Source organism: Rhinopithecus bieti, unplaced genomic scaffold (assembly GCF_001698545.2).
Source record: "Rhinopithecus bieti isolate Rb0 unplaced genomic scaffold, ASM169854v2 scaffold_12127, whole genome shotgun sequence".
Taxonomy (NCBI): Eukaryota; Metazoa; Chordata; class Mammalia; order Primates; family Cercopithecidae; genus Rhinopithecus; species Rhinopithecus bieti.
In genome coordinates this window covers 132,940-144,834 of record NW_016806992.1, presented here as the reverse complement: position 1 = coordinate 144,834, position 11,895 = coordinate 132,940, and the positions used below count along the sequence as shown (strand labels likewise).

At 47.7% G+C, this 11,895-nt stretch overlaps 1 protein-coding gene across 5 annotated transcripts in view; it reads left to right on the top strand.

The window, feature by feature from the left end:
* The first annotated feature begins 1,921 nt into the window (after positions 1 to 1,921).
* Positions 1,922 to 11,895, top strand: part of POMK (protein O-mannose kinase) — a 48,679-nt gene continuing 38,705 nt past the window's right edge. For 4 of the 5 annotated variants that reach the window (XM_017879659.1, XM_017879655.1, XM_017879660.1 and 1 more), the window contains exons 1-3: positions 1,922 to 1,996; positions 5,885 to 5,976; positions 10,845 to 10,936. In XM_017879659.1, coding sequence (XP_017735148.1) covers positions 10,928 to 10,936 — 9 coding nt within the window. In that variant the 5' untranslated portion in view covers positions 1,922 to 1,996; positions 5,885 to 5,976; positions 10,845 to 10,927. Of the gene's footprint in view, positions 1,997 to 5,884; positions 5,977 to 10,561; positions 10,937 to 11,895 lie in introns of all 5 variants that reach the window. The other variant, XM_017879656.1, reaches the window with a different exon arrangement.

Here is an 11,895-nt window from a genome sequence, read left to right as displayed (position 1 = left end):
AGGAGACAAATGTTTTTCTCTTTCTTGAGATTTAAGAGAATGGTGATGACTTTTAACCACAAGCAGCCTTTAGGCACTTGTTTAACAAAGCACATTCTGCACAGCCCAAAATCCTTTTAACCTTAAATCACCTTCGCACATGTCTCTTGCAAGGACAAAGTTGAAGGTAAGGTCACAGATTAACAGCATCTCAAATACAGAACTAAATGGAGTCTTTTATGTCTACTTCCTTCTATATAGACATGGTAACAAGCTGATCTCTCTTTCTTTTCCCCACATAAAGGAGAATTTAGATTGCCCCAAATTCTACCTATTGGAGGTAACCATTGGAATATATATGTATATTTATGATTATAAATACATGTTTTAAAAAATGACATTGCTTACTGTCTCCGCCATGTATTATGAATATCCTTTCCTGTCAATATATATAGATCTACAGCATAATTTTTTAAAAATTGTAGTAAAAGATGCATAAAATTTACCATTGTAACAATTCAGTGTACAGTTCAGTGGAATTAAGTATATTCCCATTGTTGTGCAACCATCACCCCCATCCATCTCCAGGACTTTACCATCTTCTCACACTGAAACTGTGCACCCGTTAGACAGCATTTTTCATGGCTATGTGTAATGTAATTTCTTTCAGAAAGCCCTATTGTTATACATTCAGGTTTCTTCTTTTGTCTAGTATAAATATCTTTTACCAGCAATGCTTCAGCAAGATCTCTTGTGCATACATCTTGCAGACATATTATTTCTTTTCTTTTCTTGTTTTCTTGAGACTGAGTCGTCGCCCAGGCTGGAATGCAGTGGCGCTATCTCCGCTCACTGCAAGCTCCGCCTCCCGGGTTCACGCCATTCTCACGCCCGCCACCACGCCCGGCTACTTTTTTGTATTTTTAGTAGAGACAGGGTTTCACCGTGTTAGCCAGGATGGTCTCGATCTCCTGACCTCGTGATGCGCCCACCTCGGCCTCCCAAAGTACTGGGATTACAGGCATGAGCCACAGTCCCCTGCCGCAGACATATTATTTCTGAAGGATACATTCCTAGAAATGGATTTGCTAGGTCCCGTAGGAGGAATTCCAATTTACACTCACTTGTGTGTGTGAGGAAACTTTCAGACTATTATAACGACAGGAGGTGTTACCGTTCTTTTGCTGTTTGTCCATGTGATAGGCAAACGTTTCTGGTAGTTATTTTAATACTGTTTGGATCGCTAGTACGGGCTCTTTTTTTTTTTTTTTTTTTTTTTTTTTAATCCACACCATGTTAGTTTCTTAATTCTGGACTTTCTCAGTGTGTCAGTGTAGAAGCAGCTAACGCTTCCAATGTACACAACCCAGACTTTTCATAACCCCAGCCTGACTTCCACGCTGCAAGCCTCCCAAGTGCCCGAGTGCGTGTTGGGCTCCCGGCGGGGCTCCCCGCCGGCCCCGACAGACTTCCCCGCCTTTGCCCAGTCCTGCCCCTCCGCGGAGGCTTGCCAAGGTCTTGTCTGCCGCGCTTGATGTGTGCAGCTCAGCTTTACTGTGTCTGGGCTAAGCCCCACAGTTTCTTTTACAGAGTGATTGTCCAACTTCAGGCATCTGGGTCCCCGAGTGGCGGGTCTGGGCCAGAGTGGGGAATCAGCCTTTCCAGCAAGGTCCCTGCTGATGCCGGGGATCTGAGGAATACGCTTTGGAAGGCCTGGCAGTGCGTCTAGATCTGACAGCTGCTCTGCATGGGCCTGGCTCCAGGCTGAAGCAATAGTGGGTCAATGCAAAATCGTTCTCCTAAGTTTGGGAAGCAGAAGCCAGAGAGGGAGACTGGGTAGGTGCGCACTGGAACCGCCGAGGCGTTAGCTCTGGCTTCAGTGCGCGGCCTGAAGAGGAAGCCAGGGGGCAGCAGCGTCACGCTCGCCCGCCCAGGACGCGCTTCCGAACGCGCAAGCGCAGTAGGCCCAGTGCGTGCTGTCCTGGGGTGGCAGGGGGCGCAGAAGCTTGGGCTGCAGGTAGGTGCTGGGGCGAGGGGCGAGAGGGTGAAGGGTGAGGGGGCGTCCAGCTGGGTTTCTCGGGGGGCCTGTACGTGGCCCGGTCCGCAGCGCCGGCCGCCTGTGCGGAGGCTGCCTGGGAGGCTGCGCTTGGCCTGGGCGGCCAGGTCCACCGCGCCCAGCCCCCGCCTCCGCGTCCAGCCCTGCGCAGTAGCGGGAAGTTAAAGAACCCGAGAAGGGCCGGGCGAGGTGGCTCCAGTCTGTAACCCCAGCGCTTTGGGAGGCCGAGGCGGGAGGATCGCATGAGCTCAGGCGACAGCAGCCTGAGCAACATGGCGGAACTCCTGTCTCTGTAAAAAAAAAAAAAAAATTTAGCCGGGCGCGGTGGCGCCGCCTGTAGTCTCAACTACTCGGGAGGCTGAGGCGGGAGAATCGCTTGAACCCGACGGGGGCGGAGGTTTCAGTGAGCCGAAATCGCGCTACTGCACTACAGCCTTGGGGACAGAGTGAGAGACTGTTTCTATTATCGTTACTTTATTATCATTATTATTATTATTTGAGACGGAGTCTCGCTCTGTCGCCCAGAATGGAGTGCAGTGGCGCGGTCTTGGCTCCTGGGATCACAAGGCGTCCGCCACCACGCCCAACTAATTTTTGTATTTTTAGTATAGACGGGGTATCACCATGTTGGTCAGGCTGGTCTCGAACGCCTGACCTCAGGTGATCCGCCCACCTCGGCCTCCCAAAGTTCTGGGATTACAGGCGTGAGCTACTGGGTCCGGCAGAGGCTGTTTCTGTTTAAAAAAACAAAAACCAAACCAAACCAAAACAAGAAACAAAAAAACCAGAAAGGACCGAGGACTCTGTCTCAGCTGTTTGCCTTTGGGTGTTTATTCTGCAGGAGATCATTGTTGCCAGGAGGTGTTAAGTGTAATCATATTCTTCTCTTTTTTTAGAAAGCAAAATTTCGCTCTTTTGTTGCATAATCTTGTTTTTGTCACCCTTTGCCTTTACTGTAGAACCCTAAGGCTAAATAAACATTAAGAATATTTAAAATAATCCTTCTAATGTACCTTGTGCTTTACTGGCACAATGGAATTCTACTGTAAATTGCATTGGATGACACTACTCTGTGTCTTCCCTAGTTGTAGAAAATACCTTATAAGTCGGTAAAAACTAGTTTTGTCCTTTTTCTTTTTTCTTTAAGCCAAGCTTTTCTCTATCAATAAGCCTTCCTATCAGTGTCAGAAATGCTTTGTATATCAATCGTGCCTGAATTTCTCCTGCCCAACCTGTCCCACCGTCTTTATTCCTTAATGTGCAGGCTGTTTTCAGGACCAGTAAATTTCAGCGATTTTTGCTTATTTCTGCCTTCACAGCCTCATGCTATGCTCTGGGCGGCCTACTCCAGAATATGTTCTGAAACAAAAAAGCAAATCGGGGCTGAGGTGGGCTGAAGTCTTCTTTAAGAAACAGGCAGTCCCAGGGTCCCCTAGACCAGCCCCTAGGTGACCATACTGGGTTTGATTTAGTTCAACTCCTGATCATTGTGGTATTTAGGGGAAGGAATGGGCTTGAGTCCAGAAAACTTGGCTCCTCTGTGTATAGTGACCTTAGATATATTACTTCACCTCTGACTCAGTTGTCTTATCTGTGAAATGGAAATAACAATTACATCCACTTCACAGAATTGGTGTGAAGTTGACATTGTATAAAAGTCAAATGAATTTTGGGTTTTTTTTTTTTTAAATTTTGTTTTGGTTTGGTTTCTTTTTGCTGAGAGAGGATTCAGAAGTGAATGTGAGGACTTAGGTATACATAAAAGGTTAGTGGGGCATGTAAAATTTGTATTCAACAAGAAATGCATTAAAGGTTTTCTTAGTAATGCTGAGGGTCCAACACGGATTAGAAAATATGCATTTCTAGAGTCCCACAGAGTTTTGTAGCTGATGTTGGCAGCCTTTGAGTGGAAATGAAGAAGTGGACAGGGCAAGTTACATGGGGCTGGTGAATGACAAGCAGATCTGGGTTTATGATGAAGCCTCTAGCCTCTTCACTTGCTCAAATACCTTCCAAAACTCTGGCAAGAGGCTCAGCACTTTTACATTCATAACTGTGTATTCTTAAAGAATTACCACTCGTCGTCCCAACTTGTATAAGCCTCAGGCCCCATAAAACCTGAATCCACCTCTAGTGGCAAGGAAGGATTGGTGGGAGGTTAGGGGTAAGGAGGTTTGGAAGGTTGAAAGGATTTACCACAGGGTTTGAGCTGGGAAACCTGGATTGGAGAAGGAGGTGGCAGATGAGGGGCCTCAGAGAACGGGAGCCGCTAGGAGAGGAAGAGCAGATGCGGTGGGGTGAACACAGGAGAGGGAAAGCAGCCTTTATGGCTGAGGTCATGAAAAGGGAGAGGCGCAGAGTGACCAGGCAGTTGGTGCGTCTTTGCTGAGTACCCACTGTGTGCCAGGCACTGGGGTGCAGTGGTGAACAGGACAGACAGCCAGGCCTCTTGGTGCTTAGAATCTAGAGGAAGCTGGGGCCTGGGTATCCCAGAAAGCGAGCCTTTGAGGACTGAGGAAAGCTCAGGGGCCAGAGAGTGGGGTGCAGGGAGGGATTAGGGAAGCAGATAGGGGCTAGATTTCAGGAGGCCACATAAGAGTTTGGACTTGATCCTGTGGGCCGAGTGAGGAGCTGTTGAATGGTAAGCCAGGTGGGATCACATCAGTACTTTAGAAAGCTCTCGCTGCATGGGCCGGACACGGACACGGTGGCTCATGCCTGTAATCCCAGCACTTTGGGAAGCTGAGGTGGGCGGATCACGAGGTCAGGAGATTGAGGTCAGGAGATTGAGACCGTCTGGCCAACATAGTGAAACTCCATCTCTACTTTTAGTAGCTGGGTGTGGTGGCGCGTGCCTGTAATCCCAGCTACTCAGGAGGCTGAGGCAGGAGAATCCTTTTAACAAGGGAGTTGGAGGTTGCAGTTGCAGTGAGCCGAGATCATGCCATAGCACTCCAGCCTGGCGATACAGTGAGACTCTGTCTCTAAAAAAAAAAAAAAAAAAATAGCTCCCTGCATGTATCAGAGAAACTTTCATGTATGCCTGGGGAGATGTGTACACAGCTTGTCTCACTAATTGTGGAAAAGTCAAACCAGTTGAAAATAGTGAACTAGAGTTTTGTGCATCTGCATGGATAAATCTCAGAAATGTAATGTTGAGCTTTTAAAAAAGCTAGTTGCAACAGGATAATACCAGCCCATCACTGTTTGTATAAAGCTTGAAAACATATGTATGATTTATGGGCACATGCTTGTGAAAATAAAAAGCATGTATGGGAAGCGGAGTTTGGTAGCCCGTCACTGTAGTCAGTCCCAGCTGCTTGAGAGGTGGAGGCAGGAGGATCACTTGAGTCTAGCCTGGGCTACATAGTGAGACTCCATGTCTTAAGTAGATAGGTAAGTAGGTAGGTAAATAGATATGATCTATTAGATAGATAGATAGATGGATAGATAGATAGCATGTATAGGAATTATATACACCCGTGGTTTTCAGACTTTAGCATGCATCCAAATCACCTAAAGGATTTATTAAAACACAGATTTTCATTTCTGATTCAGTAGGTTTGGAGTGTGGACCCAAGAATTTGCATTTCTCCCAGGTTCCTGGACGATGATGCCACAGGTCTGGCGACCACAGTTTGAGAATCTCTGATGTCCACCAACTTGAAGATAGTGATCACTTCTTGGGAGGGAGTAGAATTGGATGGGGAGGAGTCCAGAGGGGCTTCAACTCTATTTGTAATATTTAATTTCTTTAAAAAAAGATCTGAAAAAATGATGCAATGTAACTTGACAAAGCTGGATGAATGCTTATGATTTTTTAAAATTTTTCTCTTGTGTGAAACAAAGAAAAACGATCCTGCTTGCTGTGTAATCCTGAGAATGGGCTGCAAGAGAGGAAAAACTGGGCATCTGCTTGGGAATCTCTTGCGGAAATCCAGGTGAGAGGTGCTGCTGGCTCACACAGGGGAGTGGAGGGTAAGGGCAGCAAGGAAAGAGAGATGCTAGCAGCTGTGAGAGAGGTTTTGGTAGGAGCATTGACTGCATGTGGTAATTGGTTGGTTTAGAGGTTAGGGGAGGGAGGAATCAAGTCACACATGCCTGGTCTGTAACTTGAGCGGGTGGTTGGGTCATGAGCCCATCACAGAGGGAACCCTGGAGGAGGGTCATGTAGGGACGGGGGAGTTCTGCAGTGAACATCCCATACTTTGATAGGCCAGTGAGCGAAGCGTAGGAGAGATCTGGTCTGCAGTGCAGACTTAGAAAGCATCAGAGTTCAGATGGCTGCTAGTGTCCCAGGTATGGGTGAGGTTACCTGGGTCTTTGGCAGACCTGGAGGAATGCCGTCACCTAAGGCAGGGCTTGGCCAACCACAGCTTCTGCTTGTTTTTGCATAGCCTGAGAGCTGGGAATGCTTTTATCTTTTTAAATGTTAGGGGGAGACTTCAACGAAAATATAATTCACAAGCCATAACATTTGACATTTTAAAGTGTACAATTCAGTGATATTTAGCATATTCCCAAGCTTGTACAACCATCATCACTGTCTAATTCGAGAGCATTTTAGCTAAAAAGAGACCCGATCCCCATTAGCAGCTATTCCACCCCTTGCCCCCCAGCCTCTGGGAGCCACAAATCTACGTTCTAGGTCTGAATTTGCTGTTTCTGGACATTTCATGTAAATGGAATCATATAGCATGTGGCCTTTTTGTCAGGCTTATTTCACTGAGCATGATGTTTCCAAGGTTCACCCATGTTGCAGCATGAATTAGTGCTTTATTTTTTATGGCTGAATAATATTCCATTTATGAATGTACCACATTTTGTCTATCCATTCATCTGCCAGTGGACACTTGGCTTGTTCCCACTGTTTGGCTGTTGTGGATAATGCTTCCGTGAACATTCATGTATAAGTGTGTGTGTGAGTGTGTGTGTTTTCATGGGTACACACCGGGCAGTGGAGTTGCTGGGTCATGTGGTGACTGGGCTTAACCTTTTGAGGAGCGGCCAGACCGCTTTCCACAGTGGCTGCATTTTACTTTCTCACCAGTGATGTTTGAGGATTCCAGTTTTCCCCATCCCCCTACACTTGTGTTGTTACTGATTTTTGTATTATAGCCATCCTCATGGGTGTAAAATGCCATCTTGTCACACTTCTGATCTGCATTTGCCTTGATGACTGGTGAAGCTGAGCATCTTTCATGTGCCTGTTGGCCATCAGTGTATCTTCTTTGGAGAAATGTCTATTCAAGTCCTTTGCCCATTTTTAAAATTTTATTTATTTATTTTTTTGAGACAAGGTCTCACTGTCACCCAGGCTGGAGTGCTGTGGCACGATCACAGCTCACTGCAGCCTTGGTCTTCTGGACTCAAATGATCCTCCCACCTCAGCCTCCTGAGTAGTTGGGCCTGTAGGCACATGCCAACGTGCCTGGCTAATTTTTAAATTTAGATTTTGTAGACAGCAGGTCTTACTGTGTTGCCCTGGGTGGTCTGGAACTCCTAGGATCAAGTGATCCTCCCGCCTCGGCCTCCCCAAAGTGCTGGGATTACAAGTGTGAGCCACCAATGCCTGACCGTTTGCCCATTTTTTAAATTCAGTTGTTTTTTGAATCTTTTGAGTTGTTCATCAGACATCCACATGGAGATGTCAAGGAAGCAAGCCTGGAGTTCTGAGGAGAGGCTGGGAATGGAGTTTTACCTTTGGAAGTCATCAGCAGGCAGTGATGAAAAGTCCTGAGTCTGGGTGAGCTCTCCCAGAGAGTGTGGCAGAAGTCTGAGCTCTGAGCTCTGGGCGACCCCACTAAATGGACTCAGAGATGAGGAGCTGCCAGTGTAGTTTCCTGGAAACCAATTATAAAAGGCGTTTAAGGAGGGAGTTATCAATCACAGTAATGTTATTGATAGGTCAAGGAAGACTGGGGCTGTGCTTTGACTGTTGTGTTTAGTGATGTGGAGGTCACCTGTGCTGACTGTGATATGGTCAGTTTGGGTGAAGTGGCAGTGAGTTGGAGAGAATGAGAGGACAGAGCTGGGGGTGGGGTTTGCCTGAGCTGGGCTCAGGGCCAGTTTCATGGTAACACACAGTTTGTAGTAATAGGAGAGTGCAGGAACCTGGGGTGGGGCTTGGGAACTGGTGGAAATGCTCTCTGATTGCTTCTGTTTTTCTGGTAAAATAGGATGATCTCGTTAGATGATCAGCTGAGAGTGAAGGTGGGGGAAGAGGTGGTACATGTTTGGAGAAGGAGAGTGTGAGCTTCCAGCTAGCCTAAGGCCACCTGGGACACATCTGTCATGTTTTTTGACTCACTGCGATAACCAAGGCTGCACACTGGCGATACTTGCATATCTCCATCAGAGGGACAGAGAATCATCTGAGAGGGCACGGGGCGGGAGTCCTTTGGGGCCTCTCTGACCTGGCCCGGTGCAGAGAGCTGGGGATGGAAGTGGCATGAGTGCTAATAGGGAGCAGGGGGTCAGAGGTACAGAGGATGTGGGAATGGGTGGTGGAGTGGGGAGAGACTGGAGCTTTGCCATTGGGGGCCTGGGCTGAGCAGGACTTGGAGCATGTGGTGATGAGCCTTATGGCAGGGAAGGCTCAAGGCCCAGTATGTGCTTAGGGAAGTGGGCAGCAGAGCAGGTCAGGGACCCGCGGATGTGTCACAGGGGTAGGGTGTTGAGGAAGTTCCAAGGCAAGCTAATAGGGGTTATGGCTGGAGAGAGGCCCAGTGTGTGCTCTTGGGGAATAGGGTGGTAGAGGTACCAGGATGTGTGTTAATAGGCTTCTGAGGCCTTGTGTGTGGTGATGAGGGTGTGTATGATGTTAGCGCTGTGTGTGTGTCTGTGGGGGCCTGCAGCGTAGGAGAGAATGGGGTGCTTATGGAGAGGAGGTGGTTGCAGGACTCTAGTGCTGTGTGTGCACTTGTGGGGGTCGTCTGTGGTGGGTGTGTGCATGTGCATGTCTGGGTAGTTGGAGCCCAGTGCATGCTAATGGAGCAGAGCTGGAGGGACCTCATGGAGGGATCTGATGGAGGGAGGACGGTGGGAGACCTCAGCCTTTGCTAGCGGGGATGAGGATTGTGGATCTCTGTGGGGCAGGGGGTGGTGGTACAGGAAGGGTCTTGGTACTGTCAGAGGCCCAGTGCACTGAGGGTCAAGGTGGTGTGAGGTGTGCTTGTGTCCCTGAGCATGAGGACACTCTAGGAAGGGGCAGCCAGATGATTTAAGGTGTCCTAGAGGCAGCTACTGTGGGTTTAGAGCCATAGAGGCACTGAAGTGTGTGCCATTGCTGGGAGAGTCAGCAGTGTGAGGTCTGGAGTACGCTCAGGAGCGCCAGAACAGTGTGAGCTTGTGTGCTTGCGTCTGTGGGGTACTGGAATGTGTTGAGGTTCCAGGGAATACTGATGCAGAGGGTGAGTAGAGCTGTGGAGGGGATAAAAATAAATTTAAAAGGCCAGGTGCAGTGGTTCATGCCTGTAATCTCAGCAATTTGGGAGACTGATGCAGGAGGATTGCTTGAGGCCAGGAGTTCAAGGCCAGCCTGGGCAACATCATGAGACCCAGTCTCTACAAAAAAAAAAAAATACAAAAATTAGCTGGATGTGGTGATGCGCACCTGTAGTCCCAGCTACTCAGGAGGCAGAGGTGAGAGGATTGCTTGAGTTTGAGGCTGCATTGAGCTATGATTGCACCACTGTATTCCAGCCTGAGTGACATAGTCAGACCCTATCTCTAAAAGAAAAAAAAAAAGGAAGAAAATCATAGAATTTTGGAGATGAGTGAAGTTTAGGCAAATTTAAATGAAGTAGTATTTTGATGGGCTCAAAGCCATGTAGAACTGAGTATAAAGGGGCCAAGATCTAGTCTGGACTGCAAAGTGGTCCTCTTTCCTTAGAGACTACCAGATTAACATAGATGTACAGGATTATCTCCAGAAACTCCTTATCTGAAGCTCTGCCCTGTTCGGAGACTGAGGTTGCTTCTCTGTGTCAGAGTGACTTTGATCCTTCAGGAAAGAGTGGGATGTTTTATTCTAATTGATAAGACTTCAAACTGCAAAATTTCTGGTAGTCTGTGATTGTAGAGAACAGAATTTCTAAATAGTAAAAAAGGAGTCTTCATCCAAAGGGGGTTTTTGACACTTTATGGCTGCAGTGTGTTCTTACTGTGTTCTTAGGAGAAATGCTGTTTTCTGTTAATGGTTTCATTGACATCTTGTCCCAGCTCTGGAAATGGGAGTGGATTTTGTTTTCTCAAGGAGTAGGTAGTATCCTGGATTTTTCATGGCTGGCTCCTCTCAGGCCCCCGGTCGCAGTGTGAAGGTCACCTCCTCAGAGAGGTCTCCTGGGATGCTTCCTCCAGGCAGTTCCTACACAGTTACTCTCTATCCTTGAACCCCCATCACAGGATGATGATAGACCTATTTGTTTAGTTGTTTATTGTCTGTCTTCCTCACTAGACTTTCCCCTAAGCTCCAGCAGGATAGGAACCATGCTAGTGTAATTCACTGTGTGTGTGTGTCTCCAGCACCCACTGCAGGGCTGAGCACATAGAAGCTGCTCAGGACGTGTTGCGGGAATGAGCAACCAGAAGTCAGTGATGGAGGCGAAGAGAGCAGACTGGGACAGAGAGACTCTGATGGGCTTCCCCATGGCGCTGCTCTGTCCTGGGACTTGAGAACCTGAGGAAACCTGGACTTGAAGCAGAAGAAGGCCCCTGGGAAAGTTGGACCATTTGGACTATGGCGATTTGTCTGGGTACATAGCTGCAGTTTCTGTTTACACACTTCCTGTTTTGTACTTTGCGGCAGGGTGTTTCCAGACCAGTCCCTGGGTGCCAACTAGAGTATGGACTGACCAGGTACCTGGATGGAGACCTGAGCTGGAGAAGGAGATGCGCTTGGTAGGTAACCCTGCATGTTGCACCTGTCTCTGACCCAGTTCTGTCCCAGTGTTTCAGCATTCCAGTGCTGTTCAGCTGGCTCCCACTGGCATGGCCACATCCACTGTTAAAGTCTCCATATGCTTCCATTCTGCTTCTGTAAATCACCTCTGCCATCCACAGTCCTACTTCAGGCCTCTCTGCACCCAGGCCCCTCCACCATGGCCTTGCACAGCTCCAGCGGTAGAGCCCACATGTTATCAGTGGTTCCTTATCACTGGCGTGACTTCTGAGTGGTCATCTCTCCAATCTCATCACTAGTATTCTAGCTTATGTACTTGTCAGCTCCTGTCCGTGGTCATAATCAGGGCTTCTTAACTGGTCTCCCAGCCTCAGTCTCTTTCACCCCAAATCTATGTTTCATAACTGCTGAAGAGTAGCTTTTATTTCTTAAAACTGTTGAGGGGATTCTGAGTACCTCCCAGGGAACAGGACAGCTGCTTAGCTGGGTTCGAGAGAGGCCCTCAGCCTCCCAGCCTCCACCTGCTACCCTAAGCAGCCTCCTTCTGCTGTCCTTTGGTACCCTCTGTCCCCATCCCACCAGTTGACTAATACATTTTGCTTTCATTTTACTGAATATTCACGAGCATCTATTCAATGCATGCTACTGTGAGTCGTACAGAGTTAGACACAAACACCTCCCACCTAACCTAATCTAGAGGAACCTGTATTTTAGTTTGTAATAAAAAGTAATGATTATGGGAACAGCTAACATTGGGCATTTGGGATAAGCCTGGTATTTGATACCTGCTTTTTTTTTTTTTTTTATTATACTTTAAGTTCTAGGGTACATGTGCATAACGTGCAGGTTTGTTACATATGTATACTTATGCCATGTTGGTGTGCTGCACCCATCAACTCGTCAGCACCCATCAATTCATCATTTATATCATGTATAACTCCCCAATGCAATCCCTCCC